The sequence below is a fragment of the Pseudorasbora parva genome, chromosome 8, assembly GCF_024679245.1.
Source record: "Pseudorasbora parva isolate DD20220531a chromosome 8, ASM2467924v1, whole genome shotgun sequence".
NCBI classification, from domain to species: Eukaryota; Metazoa; Chordata; class Actinopteri; order Cypriniformes; family Gobionidae; genus Pseudorasbora; species Pseudorasbora parva.
In genome coordinates, this window is record NC_090179.1 from 35,701,265 (window position 1) to 35,723,410 (window position 22,146).

The following is a 22,146-nucleotide window of genomic DNA, read 5'->3' on the forward strand; positions in this document are numbered from 1 at the left end:
TACGACAAAATAGTAATACTATGCAAAATATATAAAACTACATTAAGTGTACAAAGTGCAATAAGCTTTCAGATGCATTTATTTATAAGACTTTAAAAATGAAATAAAGAATGACAAAAGTTACTTTTGTCTTGTTGATCGCATTTCCAATCGACTTTGTACGAAATGACTCCTCTCGGCTTCCGTAGTCCGTACAGTTAAACTGTCAATCCGTAAATCATGGCGACCTCTGTAAGGGCAGCTGCACGGCATTGCTCCGTTTATCTGCTTACGTCTTCTAGACAAAATGTCAGCAGTGGGTTAAGATGGTCATGCCGACCTTGCTCCTCTCGACCGGTCAGGAGCAGCCTCTATGAGCATGTACGGGAAGGGTACAGTCACAAACCCGAACTGGACATGCAGCGTGTGTGCGAGGAGACAGATGCGGTGACAACGGAGGTGGAGAATCGGAAAGGAGATCTGCGTGCAGCTGATGTCGGAGTTATAGTAAGACACCGCATGGGATAGCATCTACTGTACTATACAATACTTTAGTTGAACTGAGATTAGTAGATAATTCATGTGAAAATGTAAATTGAACACCCATGTGGTATAATGTGTGTCTAGATCTCAGTCTGGAAGAAACTACAGAAGGTGCAAAAGGAAATATCACATTTGGAAAACAGAAAGAATGTGATCAGTGGCAAAGTTCGCGCTCTTGTGGTAAGTGCTCATACGTTTACACTATCGGGGTTTCAATATGTAGTGTGTGGGTACATTGGACAGTGGTTGACGTTTCCTGCAGTGTGATATGTTGATATAATGTTGATATTATTTATGAATTATTTCTGCCCTTTCAGGATAAACATGACAAATCCACGTTGTCTAGCGTAAGTTCCAGCTTTTTGTTTTATTTGCATGATAGTCTAAACTTTAGTTTGAAGAATTAAATATTGACTTTTTTATTAATAAAAGCTTAAAGCTGCTATATTTTGGGGAATTTCCCGCTTGCTTGGAATTTTTGTATGACACTCTTTCCCTGCTTTCTACATGACAGCTTGTGGAGTACAACAGTGCTAGAGAAGAGGGTAGAGCACTCAGAGAAAAACTTAGTAATTTGTATCTGCAGGAGAGTGAGTTGGAGAAAGAACATTACTGTCGCGCTCTACGACTGCCCAACAGAACACATCCAAGCGTGGTAAGGGACTCACCTTTTTATAATAGAAAAAAAGTTAAAAGTTCTTAATATTCAATTTAAAAGAAAATATGTATCATGTTTTTTTTTAAAGTAATACTTAAAAACTAAAAATGTTAAACCATTCCTATTAACTCATATTAGGTTAAGAAACTCTTTATTATTAAATGCATAATTAACCAAATCCAAGTATCAGATTTGCACCTAAGCAAATAATAGGATACAAAAACATAAACATCATAATGTATTCTTTTAAAGAGTACATAACACAGTTTTCTGCCAACCTCATGTTAATCTTGAGTACCTATAGAGTAGTATTGCATCCTTCATAATCATATCACAGAAGAGTCTTTAGTTTTATCATATTTATAGAAGACAGATAGTATCACAAGCACACACACACACCTGACAGACACACACACACCTGACTGACAGACACACACACACACACACACACACACACACACACACACAATACTCCATGGCATTATCCTAAGATACATTTTGATTCACTTTGCGTTTGTGTTGTTGGCTTTATATGCACTTATGCTCTGAAAACAAACTGCATCCACTGTTTACTTAAAGTGTTACTTCAGGGATTTAGCATTAAGCTTTGTATCAGTAGAAACCCATTAGTATATTCAAATTATCATACTTTTCCCCCTCATATCCCCCTGAGACGATAGAATTATGCATTTTATTTCTGGAAAATATCCTCCAATTACGCAAGTATCGTCATTTTGCATTATCTGAGGAATTTTTGGCCTGAGGCTAAAGACTACAGCCAGTTGAAGGAGCTATTTCCGCATGTTATAAGGGGTTGGGATCTCACACATATATTGGCATCCATAACGGAGCGGTACGGAGCAAAGGGTGTGTTTCAACTTTTCAAAATGAATTCCTATTAAAGTTAAGCTTCCATTGGAAGGAATGATCTGAAAATCAGTCAAAAATAATCAGACTCCTGCTCTGTTTGTGCCGTGATTTTCATTCGGCTCAGTCACATTATATTGAACAGACACGTTCAGTTTTTAATTGTAGTGTCTATTCTCTAACTGAACTAAATGATAATTACTATGAAAATCAATACGATGGTGGTGTTGGTGCCACGGTGGGCAAGTGATAACCAGTAGCCGTGGCTTTGAGAGTGGCCTCGTTGGGCAGCAAAGCAAGTGCATTCTGGGTATTGTTGTCTTTCATCCACATGAGACAATAATACATTTTCTGTCTTTTCTCAGTCTAGAAGGCACCAAATAAAAAAAAAAATCAAATTTCTACTACATAAATTACCTAGTTTAAATACAAAATTATCTTCCCAGCGCTTGAGTGCCCCTTTATTTGTGAAGCTGAACAAGGATAACTTTTGATCACACAACCAAAAGCACACTTCTTTAGTGACATTGTTGATTTCATGGTCTATAAAATAAAAATGACAGCTGAATTCCACAACCCAAATGAAGCTCGTTGACGGTGCTCTTGCTCTCGCTCTGGTTGATTGCAGTGCCCATTCAAGGAATTCACCCTTTTTGACATCATACATGGCCCTACTCAAAAAAAAAAAAACCTTTCTGAAACTTGTTCAAATCCTCAAGGAGTGTATTTGGCACTCTTAGAAATACAGTTATATGTACAACAGTTTTTTTGGCCATGTTTAGCATTAGAATACAACTCTTTAACAGTCTAAATAAGTCAAAATGCATGAAATAGCATTAGATCCCCCCCCCCCATGCTTCTGTAATAACTAAAGGATCAGTAAAGCTGCATTTACTTAATGCTAGGTTAGGAAAATTCAGAGATGCTAGCAATAGCAAGCTAGTTTTGAAAGTATAAGATACTAAAAAGCATAAGATACTCACTTCAGAGCGTTCTCCAAAGCCACATGAAACACGTGAACGAGCAGAGTCTGCAAAGCGTTACCTTGAGACAGTGTTAAATTACCTCAAAGCACATATTGGCCCTCATTTATCAAAAGTGCGTACACCAAATTTCCATCGTACGCCTTGCGTACACCCAAACCCAAGGTGACTGAGATTTTTTCAATATGGACGTTGGCGTACGGCACGCTCAAATCCTAAGCCAGCTCAGGAGGTGGTGTACACACGTTTGGAGTTAGTGCGAAAATGCGCAGAAAAACAATTCCTAACACCACAAAACACACTGACAAAGATATGCTACATTATGACCCACTGTAAAACAACAACAAAATAGTAATTATAAACTTCAGTGTTTATTTTTGTGCAGTGGGCTTCAGTGTTTAATTTGTGTGACTATACTAAAGCATTTGATTTGTAGGCATGTATTCCTCCAGTTGCGAGCCTGTGCGCTTTACCTGACGGTTCAGGGTTAGGCCCGGCAGCTGCGCACGGACTGGGACTGAAAATAATTTAGACTGACAAAATAATAAAAATGACATTCTTCTTCTTTTAAATAATAATAATAAAATAAATAATAACGACTTTCTTCTTCTAAAAAACAATAGGCGTAATTAATAATAAAAATCATAATAATAATACGACTCTTACAAATTGTCATGCAATTATTAATGTGAATGAATGGTACTCCACATCACATCACCATCACTATCGTACACTCCAATAGCCTACATGTGCCGTGATACGAAATTAAATGCTAATTGTTTCAAAACATGTTCTGTAAAATAATGCATTGTGATGGTAATTTTTCATCCAAACAGCTTTAAACTGCTGGAGTGCGCTTCTCAACCCCCACACTATTAACAGTACTCTTAATTTAGGTCCACATTTTGTTTTTGTGGGTGCCGCCTTTAATCCCACTCTTTAAACTCTCAAATAAAACAATTTAGCTTTTTTCCACTTTCCTGATGGTCTTGATGGTCGCATCTCATCATCTCACTAGTTTAGTAGTCAGGGCACTGATCAGGGAGTCAGCCCATTGACTTATGTCCTAATCAGTGCCCTGACTAGTGGAATAGTGAGATGATTGAGCCGTCTCCGATCTCCACGTCGGAGAAGTTTCGCTTCTTTGCCGTCTTCTGTTTGTCCATGGCGTAAAATGAGGGCGTGGGGGAGGTGGAGACTTGAATATATAGGGGCTTGTTATTCTAATGACGATCGTTTTCAGCCGCGGCATTTATCAAGGGCAGGTATTGCGTGCACCTGAATTGCAAAGATGCTCACAGCTTCATAAATCAGGCGGAAAGAGGAGTGTAAGCAAAATATTACGCCAACATATACGCCCGTTTCTACGAAAGATTGATAAATGAGGGCCATTGACCGTCTGTCTACAACTCTGCATAGCCTCATGGAACACACTGATGACGTGTGATGTGAAAGTACGCAGAGGTATGGAAATACATATATTGACAGGCAGGTATTACATCAAACAGAAGATATAGGTTCATTTTTTTATATATATATTTAGATGAATTCTATTATTTATTGTTATCAGGATGCGAAGAGAGTTTCAACCAATATGAAGATAAGAGTTTAGGAAAAACACCTACCCTACCCTAACTTTGACAGAAATGTATTTAAATTGGTTTGTCTTTTCTCCTAGCCCATCGGAGATGAGAGCCAGGCAAGAGTGGTTGAATTGGTTGGTCAGAGACGAGGTACATTTACATGAATAAAGACATAAACCACATTATCCATATCTTGAAATCGGTTTTGTCAAAAAAAAATACAATTTGGAGTTTGATTTGAAGCAGCAGCCATGACTTTCACTGACCTTGAGGAATTAACAACAATTCTCTAGCAATGAGATGAGTGTTAAAAATGTGCATTTGATCTATTTTATGCAAATACCTGCTATGTCAACTAGCTGTATCAGGACAGTAAAAAACATGCATTTATGCTCCCTCTTGCATATTCTGCCAGGGATAATCTGAGCAGAACTGTATTGTATTATTTTGCAAGAACGTATCATTTTTAATAACTTTTTGCTCCTTGGCTTTTTGCTGCAGGAATTTTCTTCCTTTGCCAAGGCTGATCTTTTTGATCAATAAGTGGTGTATGTCTGACTTGAAATATTTCCTAACCTACTAAAATGTTTTGTAAATGCTATAAAGTGTTGCACAAGATGTATTTTGATATACTGTAGTGTCATGTGTCCACCATAGAATTTGACTTCAAACCAAAAGGCCACCTGGAAATTGGAGAGGATCTTGACATCATCAGACAAAGGTTAGATGTTTTCCCTCTGTTGTGTTTTAATTTTATTTCATGATTATTTTTTTAAATTATATTTCATGGTTGTATTTGTTTTTCATTTGTATCTCTTTCCTCTAAGACGGCTTGCCCATGTGTCAGGGCACAGATCATACTACTTGAGAGGGGCAGGGGCCGGACTTCAGTTTGCCTTGCAAAATTTTACTATGGATCTTCTTCAGAAACGGGTTAGTATTTTGGTTTCATATTGACTGATCCATGCTGTTTGTTTTTGAAGGTTGAATGTTTAATACTCTGTTGTGAATTCTTAACTTTTTACAGGGCTTTATTCCCATGGTTGTTCCTGACATATTAAAATCAGTGGTTTTTGTGAGTATTACTTTGTTCTTTTATTACTTTGTTTTTATGACATTGTAGGATCCAACATTCTGCAGTCCTTTCAAAATCATAGTCAAATACTACTATGACTAATGGCTTTAGCAGTATAATCTAAAATCATTTACACTGAATACTTTAGATGCAGCTGTGTATTAAGATTGTTAAATGGAAATATAAAGTTTAGGAAACTAGCTAATGTAGTGACAACTGTAGTAACCTAAAAAGAATCTCCATTATATTGAGCTGGTTTTGCATCTATTGTTCAGGAAGGTTGTGGGATGCAGCCTCATGCTCATAAATCACAGGTGTACTCTCTGGACCCTTCACGCTTTCCTGACCTCAATCTTGCTGGAACAGGGGAAGTAGGAGTGGCAGGTGATAAAAGCATGAACTTCTGTGACATGATAATTAATCTTATGATAAACAGTGCCTTCCACTAATATTGGCACCCTTGGTAAATAGTAGCTGTGAAAATAAATCTGGATTGTTTATTCTTTTGATCTTTCATAAAAAAATAAATTAAAAAAATTCTAACCTTTCATTGAAGTAAAACAATTGAAAGTGTGGGGAAAATCACATTATGAAATAAATGTTTTTCTCTAGTTCAAGTTGGCCTCAATTATTACCTCATCCTTTTCCCAAGATAAAAGCTCTGAGTCTTCTTCTATAATGTCTGATGAATTTGGAAAACACCGGACAAGATCAGAGACCATTTCTTCATACAGAATTACCAGATCCTTCAGATTCGAAGGGCCATGTTAGTGCTTCTTCTCTTCAGTTCACTCCACTCATTTTCTATAGGGTTCAGGTCAGGGGACCGGTATTGGTTTACTTCAGCAAAAGGGTAGAATTTTGTGATTTAAAAATAAAATAATTGTATGAAAGCTCTAAAGGATAAGCAATGCAGATTTATTTTCAGAACCTTCTTTGCTCATATTTACCAAGGGTGCCAATATTAGTGGAGGATAATTTAAAGATAATAAAAAGAAATGAGAATTGTAAGTTTTATTATAAATTAATATAAAAGTACATTTTTGTTACATTCTTGGTGACTCTTATGGTCACCAAGAAGTCTCTTATGGTCACCAAGGCTGCATTTGTTTAAACAATTACTGCAGCCTTCAGTGTCACATTATCCTTCAGAAATTGCTGTCCATTGACCTTTCTGTTCATCAAGGAATCACGAAAAAAATATTAAGCAGAAAACAGCTGAAATGCTGATAATAAGAAATTTATTATTTTAATATTAATAAAAACTTTATTATTAATAATTGAGCATCAATTGAAAACTAATTTTGTCCAAACTTTTGACTCTTATTTTATTTGATATTACTATTAATATAAAATTATAATTAAAAAAAATTAGACCAGTATGCACCAAATGTTAGGTTAGCAACAACAACAAAAATATCCATGAATATTTGACAATGAATTGATGATGACCTATATTTTACTAGGATATTTCATGGATCATGCTGTAAATTTGAAGGATTTACCTGCCAGGTATCAAAAGTCCTTGATTGAACTATTTATTGATTGCCTGAAAGCAACATTAAGTTATTATTTGATTGATGCATGCATAAAGTGTTATTTGTATTGCTTTTATGTTCTAGGACCGTCTGTAGTAGCACATGTTATCGAGCAGAAACGGATACTGGAAGAGAGACCTGGGGGCTTTACAGAGTTCACCATTTTAACAAGGTAGTCAGAAAACAAAAGTGGTAGCATGGAAAATAAAATAAAAACAAAAAAGCAGACCAGTTAAGCTCCTTGATGTCAAGATCAATGTAATTACAGTACTATGAAAATGTATCTGTTGTTACCTTTAGGGTGTTTACTTTTATTACATTCGTGCAGATTGAAATGTTCGGTGTAACTTCGAATGAGACGGGAGAGGAGAGTTCCCAATTGTTGGATGAATTTGTCTCGTTACAGAAGGAGATTTTCTCTTCCCTAAAGCTTCATTATAGGTATGTCTAAAATCGAACCAATGTTTACACACACAATGGTTAAGCATAGTTAGTTTATTAATTTTTCGATTCATAAAATGTGACAAATTCATATTATCATATTAAAAGCTCAAAAACATTTATTTTTAAAATTATTTATTGGGCTAGCAGTGGTTTTTAAAGTTTGTTCAAAGTAAAAGAAGTATATTTGTAAAATATAAAATAATAATATTTGTTGTCAGTATGCTCTTGTTGTCAGGGAATATTATAAGATATGTAGTATTGAAACAAGTAGATAGGTAATTTTTAACAAAATTGTAATAGCAATTATTTCCTTCACAGAGTCTTGGATATGCCCACTCAAGAATTGGGGCCTCCTGCCTTCCGAAAGTATGATATTGAGGCATGGATGCCAGGGCGTGGAAGCTTTGGAGAGGTTGGAACGATATTTTAAAATGAAGAGTCAAGAGTTATTGTAATTAATCATTAGATTAATGCATTAAAAAAGAGAACCATCGACGAGAATAATAAACAAAATTGCTATTTGAATTTGCTCATTAAAGAGAGGAGTACATTTCTACTTGCATCCTTTTGTTGAACATCAACTTACTTGGTCCTTAATCAGATTTCCAGTGCCTCAAACTGCACAGACTACCAGAGCCGACGCCTTAACATTCTCTACGAGGGAAATGATGGAAACCCTAAATATGCACATACAGTAAGAGGCTATTTATAATACCGTCTTAATAACAGTATGGTGAGCCTTGGCGGCAATATGTCCATTCTATTTGTTGTGCTGTAAAAAAAATGATTAAATGAGATAACTAAGAGAATGGAACCATTCTTTATATAGCTGCAGCAGTCAATAACATTATTTTTTATATTTTAGGTAAATGCTACAGCTTGTGCTATTCCACGTACTATTATTGCCATTTTGGAGACACACCAAACCAAGGTAGAAACTAAACTAATTTGGGTGTTTTTCAACAGGTATTAACTATATTAATAATTTTGTCTCTCTGTTTGTCTTCTGTTAGGAAGGGATGGTTCAGATTCCTGAAGTCTTGCAACACTACCTCGGCTTGGATGTGATAGAAAAACCTAAATGCACTCCTATTAAATATATGGGACCAAACCAACCCAAGCGACATACCTCAAAATAACTTATCAATAGAATATTAAACTTCAATGAAGTACTATTTTTGCTGTATTCTCCACAGTGAATGCAATGTATTTAACTGTCTTATTGTGTCTTAAACCTCTTATTTCCAAAAAGAAAATTGAACTGGCTCGTCCAAATTTTCAATAAAATGCCATCAGTGACATCTCAGAATTTGCAATAGCTTAATTCACTAGTTGCCTTTCTGGTTGTGTGTAAATTATTTCCACCAGATGATGTTTGCAGATGAAGTTTTTGTCGGTGATTGGCATTTTTAGACATTCTTAACTCTACTGGAGTTAGACATGCTGTCAGGACCCACTAATTAATTAATTTTCTCAGATTTATTTTTCATTTTGCATTAATTTACTTTAATATATTGACATATAAAAGCGATGTTGAATGAGTATCACTTTAGAATGAGTATCAATTTGGCAGTAAACTGATTGAATGTGTGTTTAATATTAACATCAATACTGTTCTTAATGAAAAACAGAACAGAACAGTACAGTACAATGACAAGCTTGTTTAAATACCCAGCTAACAATTTTTGGTTCCCAGAACGTTCTCAGAACATTAGTTTTTGGTTCCCAGAACGTTATTTTTTATGGTTTGTTTTTGGTTTTCTAGAAAAGTTTTCTTAACGTTTCCAGAACGTTACTTTTTGGTTCCCAGGACGTTATTCTAACGTTCCCAGAACGTTATATTAACATTTTTCTGACGTTATTCTAACTTTTTTCTAACGTTCTCAGAACGTTATATTAACGTTTCTCTAACGTTCTTTTTATGGTTTGTTTTTGGTTAGCCAGGAAGGTTTTCTTAACCCTTAACCTCAAAGGTTAAGGTCCCCTTAACCTCAATTCATTATTTTAGTTTTTTTTTTGTGTAAAATAAAACAGTAAATCTATATAAATAATCAGCCTACAGTCCATGTTTTTGTTGATTCATTGTTTAATTGTTGATAGAACATTAAAATCATGAGCAAAGGTCCAAGAACATTATTATTAAAACAAAACATTAACAAGAACATTAACAACAAACAAACACATTTTCATTTAACACTACTTTTAACAATAACTATTAGTTGTATATTGTGCACATTAAAAATATTTAATAGATTCAAATAAATATATATTACAAATTATATTATATTATTAAACTATACATTCAAATAAAAATAGCTGCTTTTAAATTTCTTTTACCACTTTCAAACACTTTTAGCAAACGTTGATTTAAATGATGCATTTCTGCACTTGAAAGCCGCATCTTCACCACAGTCATCTGTAAATATAACAAAGAATAGTCATATTATAACTAAGAAATGTAAAAAATTATATTCTCGTTTATCTGCCTTAAAAAGCAAAAAATCTCAATAAGAGATGAGAAAATCAATGAAAAAGAACAGCATTTTATCAGGCTGCAATGTTTAGTTTAAGTAATAGCGATCAGTTATTGCCTTTAAAGTGAAATAACTGAACCTATAGGAGAGCCTGATAAAAATGCTGATTTAAAAAGAAATGTCAGGTACTCATAATAGTTACAATTATTATACACACACTATTAAGGCAAGGCAAGTTTATTTGTATAGCACATTTCATACACAATGGCAATTCAAAGTGCTTTACATAGAAAGGAATTAAAATAGGGGTAAAAAAAAAAAAGCATAAGAAAAAGAATACAATGTAAAGAGAATTAAAAATAATAGAATGATGATAACCAAAGAAAAGAACAAAGGTAAACTAAAACAGTTATAAAAAGAATTTAAAAAAAAATGATGCATAGATAAGATAAGGTGCAATCAGTCGGCTGTACAGTGGCTCAGAGCTCATTCAGTAAATGCACAGCTCAACAGATGTGTTTTCAGTCTGGATTTGAATGTGGCTACTGTTGGAGCACATCTGATCTGTTTAGGAAGCTGGTTCTAACTGCGGCTGGCATAATAGCTAAAAGCAGACTCTCCTTGCTTTGAGTGAACTCTTGGTATTTCTAACTGACCTGCTGATCTGAGTGATCTGTTGGGTTTGTATTTAATCAGCATATCTGTAATGTATTGAGGTCCTAGCTCATTGAGAGATTTATAAACAAGTAATAGTACTTTAAAATCGATCCTAGATGTAACTGGAAGCCAGTGTAAAGATCTGAGGACTGGTGTGATATGGTCATATTTTCTGGCTGCAGCGTTCTGTATGAGCTGCAGCTGTCTAATGGTCTTTTTGGGAAGGCCGGTGAGAAGGCCATTACAAATGCACAGACTTGAGCCACATGAGTTTCGCCAAAGGCACCGCTGGGATTCGAACCCAGGATCTCCTGTTTACTAGACAGGCGCTTTAACCAACTAAGCCACGGCGCCAAGCCCTGTGTGAGGAACCTGGAAGGGCGACCCAGGAAACCTTTAGCAAAGACCATTTAGGCTACGGAAAGAAAAACAAAGTATGGCACTTCTCTGTTGTGGTGGCCGGTCCTTGTGTGCAAGTGCCAAGAAGTTTCCGTAAGCAAATGTGGTAGTAAACCACAGAGAACAATTTGAATGGCCTCATACCCGTTAGCATCGACGTCTCTACCCCAGCACGTGGAGAAAATGGAAAACTATCCAAATGTATCACCCTTTTGACCCAACCCTCCATAGATAGAGGGATATCATGGAAGCTAGCAGGTCAGACCCTTCCATGTTATGGTCGTTTTCTTGCACTGCATTTTATATAGAAATGTCAATTCAATTTGATGCATATATGAACATATGTGAAGTTCTGCATCTACATGATACAAGACAATGACTCAAATACCTCTATGACGGTTATCGGGTATGATTCCAAGCCTTTTGTCTTGATTGACATTATTTAATTGAATACATTGAAAACAAGAGTCCTCAAAAACTTTCTGTTGCCTGCGGGAAACACTGCAGTATATAGAAAACAAAACACCAACATTCTCGACTCTGGTGGGACTCGAACCCACAACCTTTGTATGGCCTCATTTCACAATCTAGAAGTCCAACGCGCTATCCATTGCGCCACAGAGCTTGTCTGACTTCCTGGCTGGGCCACGTGATGGTTTTTCTTCTGGGCATTTGAACGTCCAGGAGTGTGAAGCTTTTTAAACTCTGTGGGCAGGAAAGACAGGTCCTCGAGCCTCTGCACAATTGAAACATGATTCAAAATGCTGACGCCCTCTGTCCAAGAAAGATTCCAGTGAGCCACGGTATCAGAGGACAGGCACCGCTGGGATTCGAACCCAGGATCTCCTGTTTACGAGACAGGCGCTTTGAACAGCTAAGCCACGGCGCCTGGCTGCCACTGTGCATTAGCTTTGGACACTGTCCTCCGACAACAGCTGAGGGATGGTATGAAAATGGAAAAATCTGCAAAGAAAACCTCGGTTTCACCGTTTTTGGTCAATTCTGGGAAAATCACATGCTCGCTAAGGTGCACAGACTTGAGCCACATGAGTTTCGCCAAAGGCACCGCTGGGATTCGAACCCAGGATCTCCTGTTTACTAGACAGGCGCTTTAAACAACTAAGCCACGGCGCCAAGCCCTGTGTGAAGAACCTGGAAGGGCGACCCAGGAAACCTTTAGCAAAGACCATTTAGGCTACGGAAAGAAAAACAAAGTATGGCACTTCTCTGTTGTGGTGGCCGGTCCTTGTGTGCAAGTGCCAAGAAGTTTCCGTAAGCAAATGTGGTAGTAAACCACAGAGAACAATTTGAATGGCCTCATACCCGTTAGCATTGACGTCTCTACCCCAGCACGTGGAGAAAATGGAAAACTAGCCAAATGTATCACCCTTTTGACCCAACCCTCCATAGATAGAGGGATATCATGGAAGCTAGCAGGTCAGACCCTTCCATGTTATGGTCGTTTTCTTGCACTGCATTTTATATAGAAATGTCAATTCAATTTGATGCATATATGAACATATGTGAAGTTCTGCATCTTCATGATACAAGACAGTGACTCAAATACCTCTATGGACGGTTCTCGGGTATGATTCCAAGCCTTTTGTCTTGATTGACATTATTTGATTGAATACGTTGAAAACAAGAGTTCTCAAAAACTCTCTGTTGCCTGCGGGAAACACTGTGCAGTATATAGAAAACAAACCACCAACATTCACGACTCTGGTGGGACTCGAACCCACAACCTTTGAATGGCGTCATTTCACAATCTAGAAGTCCAATGCGCTATCCATTGCGCCACAGAGCCTGTCTGACTGCATGTCTGGGCCACGTGATGGTTTTTCTTCTGGGCATTTAAACGTCCAGGAGTGTGAAGCTTTTTAAACTCTGTGGGCAGGAAAGACAGGTCCTCGAGCCTCTGCACAATTGAAACATGATTCAAAATGCTGACGCCCTCTGTCCAAGAAAGATTCCATTGAGCAAAGGTATCAGAGGACAGGCACCGCTGGGATTCGAACCCAGGATCTCCTGTTTACGAGACAGCATTTTGACCAGCTAAGCCACGGCGCCTGGCTGTCACTGCGCATTAGCTTTGGACACTGTCCTCCGACAACAGCTGAGGGATGGTATGAAAATGGAAAAATCTGCAAAGAAAACCTCGGTTTCACCGTTTTTGGTCAATTCTGGGAAAATCACATGCTCGCTAAGGTGCACAGACTTGACCCACATGAGTTTCGCCAAAGGCACCGCTGGGATTCGAACCCAGGATCTTCTGTTTACTAGACAGACGCTTTAACCAACTAAGCCACAGCGCCAAGCCCTGTGTGAAGAACCTGGAAGGGCGACCCAGGAAACCTTTAGCAAAGACCATTTAGGCTACGGAAAGAAAAACAAAGTATGGCACTTCTCTGTTGTGGTGGCCGGTCCTTGTGTGCAAGTTCCAAGAAGTTTCCGTAAGCAAATGTGGTAGTAAACCACAGAGAACAATTTGAATGGCCTCACACCCGTTAGCATCGACGTCTCTACCCCAGCACGTGGAGAAAATGGAAAACTATCCAAATGTATCACCCTTTTGACCCAACCCTCCATAGATAGAGGGATATCATGGAAGCTAGCAGGTCAGACCCTTCCATGTTATGGTCGTTTTCTTGCACTGCATTTTATATAGAAATGTCAATTCAATTTGATGCATATATGAACATATGTGAAGTTCTGCATCTACATGATACAAGACAGTGACTCAAATACATCTATGACGGTTATCGGGTATGATTCCAAGCCTTTTGTCTTGATTGACATTATTTAATTGAATACGTTGAAAACAAGAGTCCTCAAAAACTTTCTGTTGCCTGCGGGAAACACTGTGCAGTATATAGAAAACAAAACACCAACATTCTCGACTTTGGTGGGACTCGAACCCACAACCTTTGAATGGCCTCATTTCACAATCTAGAAGTCCAACACGCTATCCATTGCGCCACAGAGCCTGTCTGACTTCCTGTCTGGGCCACGTGATGTTTTTTCTTCTGGGCATTTGAACGTCCAGCAGTGTGAAGCTTTTTTAAACTCTGTGGGCAGGAAAGACAGGTCCTCGAGCCTCTGCACAATTGAAACATGATTCAAAATGCTGATGCCCTCTGTCCAAGAAAGATTCCAGTGAGCAAAGGTATCAGAGGACAGGCACCGCTGGGATTCGAACCCAGGATCTCCTGTTTACGAGACAGGCGCTTTGACCAGCTAAGCCACGGCGCCTGGCTGCCACTGTGCATTAGCTTTGGACACTGTCCTCCGACAACAGCTGAGGGATGGTATGAAAATGGAAAAATCTGCAAAGAAAACCTCGGTTTCACCGTTTTTGGTCAATTCTGGGAAAATCACATGCTCGCTAAAGCCTAGTTCAGACTGCACGATTTTCAAACTCGTCGGGTCACTGCTCTATTCACACTGCATGACTATCTGGGGTATCATTCAGTCACTGCTGTGTTCACACTGCACGATGGTTTGACGACAGAGGAGTTCACACTGCATGACTGAACAAGAGGAAGAATCGCCGACAACTCTCTCTCTCTCTCCCGTGCGCAAACTACGTTTCCCAAACACGTGCGATGTGACAAGTAAACAACGCGAGATCACACGTGCGTCAGACCGGAGTTCTCGCGCGAGACTTGGAATTGTTATTAAAAATGATAAACTGCACAAAGTTTGCTTCAAATTGTATGTGTGCTGATTTGTGGAGAAAAAGAAAAAAAATTATGGCGGAAGAAATTGTTGGAGAGACAGAGGGAGCCAGAATTTTGTTCTGCAAAAACAGTTTGAGGTAAATAAATAATTTTGTAATGTGCTGCTGCTGTGGCTGGATGTGCAAATGTTTGGGCTTTGTTTCTGTTTGATAGAATTGTAAATATATCTATTAAAATACTGATATTCTGCTCTATAACTCCTCTCTGAAGGTCCTGCTGCCCTGTATCTCACTCTTTCATTGGCTGTCGGTCATCACCGATGTGATTTTCAGTCAGGACGCTGTTCACACAGCAGGAGTTTGAATCGCCGACAGCTCCAGATATTTAGCATGCCAAATATCTCACCGGCGTCGGCGACTCGTCGGCGATTCTCTCTGATCGCGTCTTTGATAATTCATACTGCGTGATTGTCACTCGCGTGCACGAGCACCGATTTGCCTGTGATCTTGGGCATTTGTCGGCGATTTCGCAAAACCTGTCGGCGACTCAAAATCGGGCAGTGTGAACTAGGCTTTAGGTGCACAGACTTGAGCCACATGAGTTTCGCCAAAGGCACCGCTGGGATTCGAACCCAGGATCTCCTGTTTACTAGACAGGCGCTTTAACCAACTAAGCCACGGCGCCAAGCCCTGTGTGAGGAACTTGGAAGGGCGACCCAGGAAACCTTTGGCAAAGACCATTTAGGCTACGGAAAGGAAAACAAAGTATGGCACTTCTCTGTTGTGGTGGCCGGTCCCTGTGTGCAAGTGCCAAGAAGTTTCCATAAGCAAATGTGGTAGTAAACCACCGAGAACAATTTGAATGGCCTCATACCCGTTAGGATCGACATCTCGACCCCAGCACGTGGAGAAAATGGAAAACTAGCCAAATGTATCACCCTTTTGACCCAACCCTACATAGATAGAGGGATATCATGGAAGCTAGCAGGTCAGACCCTTCCATGTTATCGTCGTTTTCTTGCACTGCATTTTATATAGAAATGTCAATTCAATTTGATGCATATATGAACATATGTGAAGTTCTGCATCTACATGATACAAGCCAGTGACTCAAATACCTCTATGACGGTTCTCGGGTATGATTCCAAGCCTTTTGACTTGATTGACATTATTTATTTGAATACGTTGAAAACAAGAGTCCTCAAAAACTTTCTGTTGCCTGCGGGAAACACTGTGCAGTATATAGAAAACAAAACACCAACATTTGCAACTCTGGTGGGACTCGATCCCACAACCTTTGAATGGCCTCATTTCACAATCTAGAAGTCCAATGCGCTATCCATTGCGCCACAGAGCCTGTCTGATTGCATGTATTGGCCACGTGATGGTTTTTCTTCTGGGCATTTGAACGTCCAGCAGTGTGAAGCTTTTTAAACTCTGTGGGCAGGAAAGACAGGTCCTCGAGCCTCTGCACAATTGAAACATGATTCAAAATGCTGATGCCCTCTGTCCAAGAAAGATTCCAGTGAGCAAAGGTATCAGAGGACAGGCACCGCTGGGATTCGAACCCAGGATCTCCTGTTTACGAGACAGGCGCTTTGACCAGCTAAGCCACGGCGCCTGGCTGCCACTGCGCATTAGCTTTGGACACTGTCCTCCGATAACAGCTGAGGGATGGTATGAAAATGGAAAAATCTGCAAAGAAAACCTCGGTTTCACCGTTTTTGGTCAATTCTGGGAAAATCACATGCTCGCTAAGGTGCACAGACTTGAGCCACATGAGTTTCGCCAAAGGCACCGCTGGGATTCGAACCCAGGAACTCCTGTTTACTAGACAGGCGCTTTAACCAACTAAGCCACGGCACCCCTGTGTGAGGAACCTGGAAGGGCGACCCACGAAACCTTTAGCAAAGACCATTTAGGCTACGGAAAGAAAAACAAAGTATGGCACTTCTCTGTTGTGGTGGCCGGTCCTTGTGTGCAAGTGCCAAGAAGTTTCCGTAAGCAAATGTGATAGTAAACCACAGAGAACAATTTGAATGGCCTCATACCCGTTAGCATCGACGTCTCTACCCCAGCACGTGGAGAAAATGGAAAACTATCCAAATGTATCACCCTTTTGACCCAACCCTCCATAGATAGAGGGATATCATGGAAGCTAGCAGGTCAGACCCTTCCATGTTATGGTCGTTTTCTTGCACTGCATTTTATATAGAAATGTCAATTCAATTTGATGCATATATGAACATATGTGAAGTTCTGCATCTACATGATACAAGACAGTGACTCAAATACCTCTATGACGGTTATCGGGTATGATTCCAAGCCTTTTGTCTTGATTGACATTATTTAATTGAATACGTTGAAAACAAGAGTCCTCAAAAACTTTCTGTTGCCTGCGGGAAACACTGTGCAGTATATAGAAAACAAAACACCAACATTCTCGACTTTGGTGGGACTCGAACCCACAACCTTTGAATGGCCTCATTTCACAATCTAGAAGTCCAACACGCTATCCATTGCGCCACAGAGCCTGTCTGACTTCCTGTCTGGGCCACGTGATGTTTTTTCTTCTGGGCATTTGAACGTCCAGCAGTGTGAAGCTTTTTAAACTCTGTGGGCAGGAAAGACAGGTCCTCGAGCCTCTGCACATTTGAAACATGATTCAAAATTCTGATGCCCTCTGTCCAAGAAAGATTCCAGTGAGCAATGGTATCAGAGGACAGGCACCGCTGGGATTCGAACCCAGGATCTCCGGTTTACGAGACAGGCGCTTTGACCAGCTAAGCCACGGCGCCTGGCTGCCACTGTGCATTAGCTTTGGACACTGTCCTCCGACAACAGCTGAGGGATGGTATGAAAATGGAAAAATCTGCAAAGAAAACCTCGGTTTCACCGTTTTTGGTCAATTCTGGGAAAATCACATGCTCGCTAAGGTGCACAGACTTGAGCCACATGAGTTTCGCCAAAGGCACCGCTGAGATTCGAACCCAGGATCTCCTGTTTACTAGACAGGCGCTTTAACCAACTAAGCCACGGCGCCAAGCCCTGTGTGAGGAACTTGTAAGGGCGACCCAGGAAACCTTTGGCAAAGACCATTTAGGCTACGGAATGGAAAACAAAGTATGGCACTTCTCTGTTGTGGTGGCCGGTCCCTGTGTGCAAGTGCCAAGAAGTTTCCATAAGCAAATGTGGTAGTAAACCCCAGAGAACAATTTGAATGGCCTCATACCCGTTAGGATCGACATCTCGACCCCAGCACGTGGAGAAAATGGAAAACTAGCCAAATGTATCACCCTTTTGACCCAACCCTACATAGATAGAGGGATATCATGGAAGCTAGCAGGTCAGACCCTTCCATGTTATGGTCGTTTTCTTGCACTGCATTTTATATAGAAATGTCAATTCAATTTGATGCATATATGAACATATGTGAAGTTCTGCATCTACATGATACAAGCCAGTGACTCAAATACCTCTATGACGGTTCTCGGGTATGATTCCAAGCCTTTTGACTTGATTGACATTATTTATTTGAATACATTGAAAACAAGAGTCCTCAAAAACTTTCTGTTGCCTGCGGGAAACACTGTGCAGTATATAGAAAACAAAACACCAACATTTACGACTCTGGTGGGACTCGAACCCACAACCTTTGAATGGCCTTATTTCGAATTTACGAGACATTTATTTCACAATCTAGAAGTCCAATGCACTATCCATTGCGCCACAGAGCCTGTCTGATTGCATGTATTGGCCACGTGATGGTTTTTCTTCTGGGCATTTGAACGTCCAGCAGTGTGAAGCTTTTTAAACTCTGTGGGCAGGAAAGACAGGTCCTCAAGCCTCTGCACAATTGAAACATGATTCAAAATGCTGATGCCCTCTGTCCAAGAAAGATTCCAGTGAGCAATGGTATCAGAGGACAGGCACCGCTGGGATTCGAACCCAGGATCTCCTGTTTACGAGACAGGCGCTTTGACCAGCTAAGCCACGGCGCCTGGCTGCCACTGCTCATTAGCTTTGGACACTGTCCTCCGACAACAGCTGAGGGATGGTATGAAAATGGAAAAATCTGCAAAGAAAACCTCGGTTTCACCGTTTTTGGTCAATTCTGGGAAAATCACATGCTCGCTAAGGTGCACAGACTTGAGCCACATGAGTTTCGCCAAAGGCACCGCTGGGATTCGAACCCAGGATCTCCTGTTTACTAGACAGGCGCTTTAACCAACTAAGCCACGGCGCCAAGCCCTGTGTGAAGAATTGGAAGGGCGACCAAGGAAACCTTTGGCAAAGACCATTTAGGCTACGGAAAGGAAAACAAAGTATGGCACTTCTCTGTTGTGGTGGCTGGTCCATGTGTGCAAGTGCCAAGAAGTTTCCGAAGGCAAATGTGGTAGTAAACCACAGAGAACAATTTGAATGGCCTCATAACCGGTAGCATCGACGTCTCTACCCCAGCACGTGGAGAAAATGGAAAACTATCCAAATGTATCACCCTTTTGACCCAACCCTACATAGATAGAGGGATATCATGGAAGCTAGCAGGTCAGACCCTTCCATGTTATGGTCGTTTTCTTGCACTGCATTTTATATAGAAATGTCAATTCAATTTGATGCATATATGAACATATGTGAAGTTCTGCATCTACATGATACAAGCCAGTGACTCAAATACCTCTATGACGGTTCTCGGGTATGATTCCAAGCCTTTTGACTTGATTGACATTATTTATTTGAATACGTTGAAAACATGAGTCCTCAAAAACTTTCTGTTGCCTGCGGGAAACACTGTGCAGTATATAGAAAACAAAACACCAACATTTACGACTCTGGTGGGACTCGAACCCACAACCTTTGAATGGCCTCATTTCACAATCTAGAAGTCCAATGCGCTATCCATTGCGCCACAGAGCCTGTCTGATTGCATGTATTGGCCACGTGATGGTTTTTCTTCTGGGCATTTGAACGTCCAGCAGTGTGAAGCTTTTTAAACTCTGTGGGCAGGAAAGACAGGTCCTCGAGCCTCTGCACAATTGAAACATGATTCAAAATGCTGATGCCCTCTGTCCAAGAAAGATTCCAGTGAGCAAAGGTATCAGAGGACAGGCACCGCTGGGATTCGAACCCAGGATCTCCTGTTTACGAGACAGGCGCTTTGACCAGCTAAGCCACGGCGCCTGGCTGCCACTGCGCATTAGCTTTGGACACTGTCCTCCGATAACAGCTGAGGGATGGTATGAAAATGGAAAAATCTGCAAAGAAAACCTCGGTTTCACCGTTTTTGGTCAATTCTGGGAAAATCACATGCTCGCTAAAGCCTAGTTCAGACTGCACGATTTTCAAACTCGTCGGGTCACTGCTCTATTCACACTGCATGACTATCTGGGGTATCATTCAGTCACTGCTGTGTTCACACTGCACGATGGTTTGACGACAGAGGAGTTCACACTGCATGACTGAACAAGAGGAAGAATCGCCGACAACTCTCTCTCTCTCCCGTGCGCAAACTACGTTTCCCAAACACGTGCGATGTGACAAGTAAACAACGCGAGATCACACGTGCGTCAGACCGGAGTTCTCGCGCGAGACTTGGAATTGTTATTAAAAATGATAAACTGCACAAAGTTTGCTTCAAATTGTATGTGTGCTGATTTGTGGAGAAAAAGAAAAAAAATTATGGCGGAAGAAATTGTTGGAGAGACAGAGGGAGCCAGAATTTTGTTCTGCAAAAACAGTTTGAGGTAAATAAATAATTTTGTAATGTGCTGCTGCTGTGGCTGGATGTGCAAATGTTTGGGCTTTGTTTCTGTTTGATAGAATTGTAAATATATCTATTAAAATACTGATATTCTGCTCTATAACTCCTCTCTGAAGGTCCTGCTGCCCTGTATCTCACTCTTTCATTGGCTGTCGGTCATCACCGATGTGATTTTCAGTCAGGACGCTGTTCACACAGCAGGAGTTTGAATCGCCGACAGCTCCAGATATTTAGCATGCCAAATATCTCACCGGCGTCGGCGACTCGTCGGCGATTCTCTCTGATCGCGTCTTTGATAATTCATACTGCGTGATTGTCACTCGCGTGCACGAGCACCGATTTGCCTGTGATCTTGGGCATTTGTCGGCGATTTCGCAAAACCTGTCGGCGACTCAAAATCGGGGCAAAAATCGGGCAGTGTGAACTAGGCTTTAGGTGCACAGACTTGAGCCACATGAGTTTCGCAAAAGGCACCGCTGGGATTCGAACCCAGGATCTCCTGTTTACTAGACAGGCGCTTTAACCAACTAAGCCACGGCGCCAAGCCCTGTGTGAGGAACTTGGAAGGGCGACCCAGGAAACCTTTGGCAAAGACCATTTAGGCTACGGAAAGGAAAACAAAGTATGGCACTTCTCTGTTGTGGTGGCCGGTCCCTGTGTGCAAGTGCCAAGAAGTTTCCATAAGCAAATGTGGTAGTAAACCACCGAGAACAATTTGAATGGCCTCATACCCGTTAGGATCGACATCTCGACCCCAGCACGTGGAGAAAATGGAAAACTAGCCAAATGTATCACCCTTTTGACCCAACCCTACATAGATAGAGGGATATCATGGAAGCTAGCAGGTCAGACCCTTCCATGTTATGGTCGTTTTCTTGCACTGCATTTTATATAGAAATGTCAATTCAATTTGATGCATATATGAACATATGTGAAGTTCTGCATCTACATGATACAAGCCAGTGACTCAAATACCTCTATGACGGTTCTCGGGTATGATTCCAAGCCTTTTGACTTGATTGACATTATTTATTTGAATACGTTGAAAACAAGAGTCCTCAAAAACTTTCTGTTGCCTGCGGGAAACACTGTGCAGTATATAGAAAACAAAACACCAACATTTACGACTCTGGTGGGACTCGATCCCACAACCTTTGAATGGCCTCATTACACAATCTAGAAGTCCAATGCGCTATCCATTGCGCCACAGAGCCTGTCTGATTGCATGTATTGGCCACGTGATGGTTTTTCTTCTGGGCATTTGAACGTCCAGCAGTGTGAAGCTTTTTAAACTCTGTGGGCAGGAAAGACAGGTCCTCGAGCCTCTGCACAATTGAAACATGATTCAAAATGCTGATGCCCTCTGTCCAAGAAAGATTCCAGTGAGCAAAGGTATCAGAGGACAGGCACCGCTGGGATTCGAACCCAGGATCTCCTGTTTACGAGACAGGCGCTTTGACCAGCTAAGCCACAGCACCTGGCTGCCACTGCGCATTAGCTTTGGAC

General features: G+C 40.4%; 1 protein-coding gene and 23 non-coding genes across 24 annotated transcripts; 1 reads left to right on the forward strand and 23 right to left on the reverse strand.

Moving 5' to 3' along the window:
- The first annotated feature begins 178 nt into the window (after positions 1-178).
- On the forward strand, positions 179-9,402 carry sars2 (seryl-tRNA synthetase 2, mitochondrial). The gene is made up of 16 exons (XM_067451817.1): positions 179-486; positions 607-702; positions 840-869; positions 1,037-1,177; positions 4,709-4,763; positions 5,271-5,334; positions 5,441-5,546; positions 5,641-5,688; positions 5,964-6,072; positions 7,155-7,200; positions 7,311-7,398; positions 7,555-7,667; positions 7,989-8,082; positions 8,272-8,364; positions 8,536-8,601; positions 8,684-9,402. Exons 1-16 carry the CDS (start codon positions 220-222, stop codon positions 8,807-8,809), a joined length of 1,542 nt encoding a protein of 513 aa, XP_067307918.1. The 5' UTR covers positions 179-219; the 3' UTR covers positions 8,810-9,402.
- A 1,679-nt stretch (positions 9,403-11,081) lies between these two features.
- trnat-agu (transfer RNA threonine (anticodon AGU)) lies at positions 11,082-11,155 on the reverse strand. The gene has a single exon. It is a non-coding gene; the product is annotated as a tRNA-Thr (tRNA).
- Positions 11,156-11,735: 580 nt separating this feature from the next.
- Positions 11,736-11,825, reverse strand: trnar-ucu (transfer RNA arginine (anticodon UCU)). The gene is given in 2 exon segments: positions 11,736-11,771; positions 11,789-11,825. It is a non-coding gene; the product is annotated as a tRNA-Arg (tRNA).
- A 190-nt stretch (positions 11,826-12,015) lies between these two features.
- trnat-cgu (transfer RNA threonine (anticodon CGU)) lies at positions 12,016-12,089 on the reverse strand. Its single transcript has one exon. It is a non-coding gene; the product is annotated as a tRNA-Thr (tRNA).
- A 171-nt stretch (positions 12,090-12,260) lies between these two features.
- Positions 12,261-12,334, reverse strand: trnat-agu (transfer RNA threonine (anticodon AGU)). Its single transcript has one exon. It is a non-coding gene; the product is annotated as a tRNA-Thr (tRNA).
- Positions 12,335-12,917: 583 nt separating this feature from the next.
- Positions 12,918-13,007, reverse strand: trnar-ucu (transfer RNA arginine (anticodon UCU)). The gene is given in 2 exon segments: positions 12,918-12,953; positions 12,971-13,007. It is a non-coding gene; the product is annotated as a tRNA-Arg (tRNA).
- A 434-nt stretch (positions 13,008-13,441) lies between these two features.
- On the reverse strand, positions 13,442-13,515 carry trnat-agu (transfer RNA threonine (anticodon AGU)). The gene has a single exon. It is a non-coding gene; the product is annotated as a tRNA-Thr (tRNA).
- Positions 13,516-14,097: 582 nt separating this feature from the next.
- trnar-ucu (transfer RNA arginine (anticodon UCU)) lies at positions 14,098-14,187 on the reverse strand. Its single transcript is given in 2 exon segments — positions 14,098-14,133; positions 14,151-14,187. It is a non-coding gene; the product is annotated as a tRNA-Arg (tRNA).
- A 191-nt stretch (positions 14,188-14,378) lies between these two features.
- On the reverse strand, positions 14,379-14,452 carry trnat-cgu (transfer RNA threonine (anticodon CGU)). Its single transcript has one exon. It is a non-coding gene; the product is annotated as a tRNA-Thr (tRNA).
- A 1,038-nt stretch (positions 14,453-15,490) lies between these two features.
- Positions 15,491-15,564, reverse strand: trnat-agu (transfer RNA threonine (anticodon AGU)). The gene has a single exon. It is a non-coding gene; the product is annotated as a tRNA-Thr (tRNA).
- A 582-nt stretch (positions 15,565-16,146) lies between these two features.
- Positions 16,147-16,236, reverse strand: trnar-ucu (transfer RNA arginine (anticodon UCU)). Its single transcript is given in 2 exon segments — positions 16,147-16,182; positions 16,200-16,236. It is a non-coding gene; the product is annotated as a tRNA-Arg (tRNA).
- Positions 16,237-16,426: 190 nt separating this feature from the next.
- On the reverse strand, positions 16,427-16,500 carry trnat-cgu (transfer RNA threonine (anticodon CGU)). The gene has a single exon. It is a non-coding gene; the product is annotated as a tRNA-Thr (tRNA).
- A 171-nt stretch (positions 16,501-16,671) lies between these two features.
- Positions 16,672-16,745, reverse strand: trnat-agu (transfer RNA threonine (anticodon AGU)). Its single transcript has one exon. It is a non-coding gene; the product is annotated as a tRNA-Thr (tRNA).
- A 578-nt stretch (positions 16,746-17,323) lies between these two features.
- trnar-ucu (transfer RNA arginine (anticodon UCU)) lies at positions 17,324-17,413 on the reverse strand. Its single transcript is given in 2 exon segments — positions 17,324-17,359; positions 17,377-17,413. It is a non-coding gene; the product is annotated as a tRNA-Arg (tRNA).
- Positions 17,414-17,603: 190 nt separating this feature from the next.
- Positions 17,604-17,677, reverse strand: trnat-cgu (transfer RNA threonine (anticodon CGU)). The gene has a single exon. It is a non-coding gene; the product is annotated as a tRNA-Thr (tRNA).
- Positions 17,678-17,848: 171 nt separating this feature from the next.
- On the reverse strand, positions 17,849-17,922 carry trnat-agu (transfer RNA threonine (anticodon AGU)). The gene has a single exon. It is a non-coding gene; the product is annotated as a tRNA-Thr (tRNA).
- A 582-nt stretch (positions 17,923-18,504) lies between these two features.
- trnar-ucu (transfer RNA arginine (anticodon UCU)) lies at positions 18,505-18,616 on the reverse strand. The gene is made up of 2 exons: positions 18,580-18,616; positions 18,505-18,540 (listed from the first exon to the last, which is right to left on the reverse strand). It is a non-coding gene; the product is annotated as a tRNA-Arg (tRNA).
- A 190-nt stretch (positions 18,617-18,806) lies between these two features.
- trnat-cgu (transfer RNA threonine (anticodon CGU)) lies at positions 18,807-18,880 on the reverse strand. Its single transcript has one exon. It is a non-coding gene; the product is annotated as a tRNA-Thr (tRNA).
- Positions 18,881-19,051: 171 nt separating this feature from the next.
- On the reverse strand, positions 19,052-19,125 carry trnat-agu (transfer RNA threonine (anticodon AGU)). Its single transcript has one exon. It is a non-coding gene; the product is annotated as a tRNA-Thr (tRNA).
- Positions 19,126-19,706: 581 nt separating this feature from the next.
- On the reverse strand, positions 19,707-19,796 carry trnar-ucu (transfer RNA arginine (anticodon UCU)). Its single transcript is given in 2 exon segments — positions 19,707-19,742; positions 19,760-19,796. It is a non-coding gene; the product is annotated as a tRNA-Arg (tRNA).
- A 190-nt stretch (positions 19,797-19,986) lies between these two features.
- On the reverse strand, positions 19,987-20,060 carry trnat-cgu (transfer RNA threonine (anticodon CGU)). The gene has a single exon. It is a non-coding gene; the product is annotated as a tRNA-Thr (tRNA).
- Positions 20,061-21,108: 1,048 nt separating this feature from the next.
- trnat-agu (transfer RNA threonine (anticodon AGU)) lies at positions 21,109-21,182 on the reverse strand. Its single transcript has one exon. It is a non-coding gene; the product is annotated as a tRNA-Thr (tRNA).
- A 582-nt stretch (positions 21,183-21,764) lies between these two features.
- Positions 21,765-21,854, reverse strand: trnar-ucu (transfer RNA arginine (anticodon UCU)). The gene is given in 2 exon segments: positions 21,765-21,800; positions 21,818-21,854. It is a non-coding gene; the product is annotated as a tRNA-Arg (tRNA).
- Positions 21,855-22,044: 190 nt separating this feature from the next.
- Positions 22,045-22,118, reverse strand: trnat-cgu (transfer RNA threonine (anticodon CGU)). Its single transcript has one exon. It is a non-coding gene; the product is annotated as a tRNA-Thr (tRNA).
- Positions 22,119-22,146: the final 28 nt, after the last annotated feature.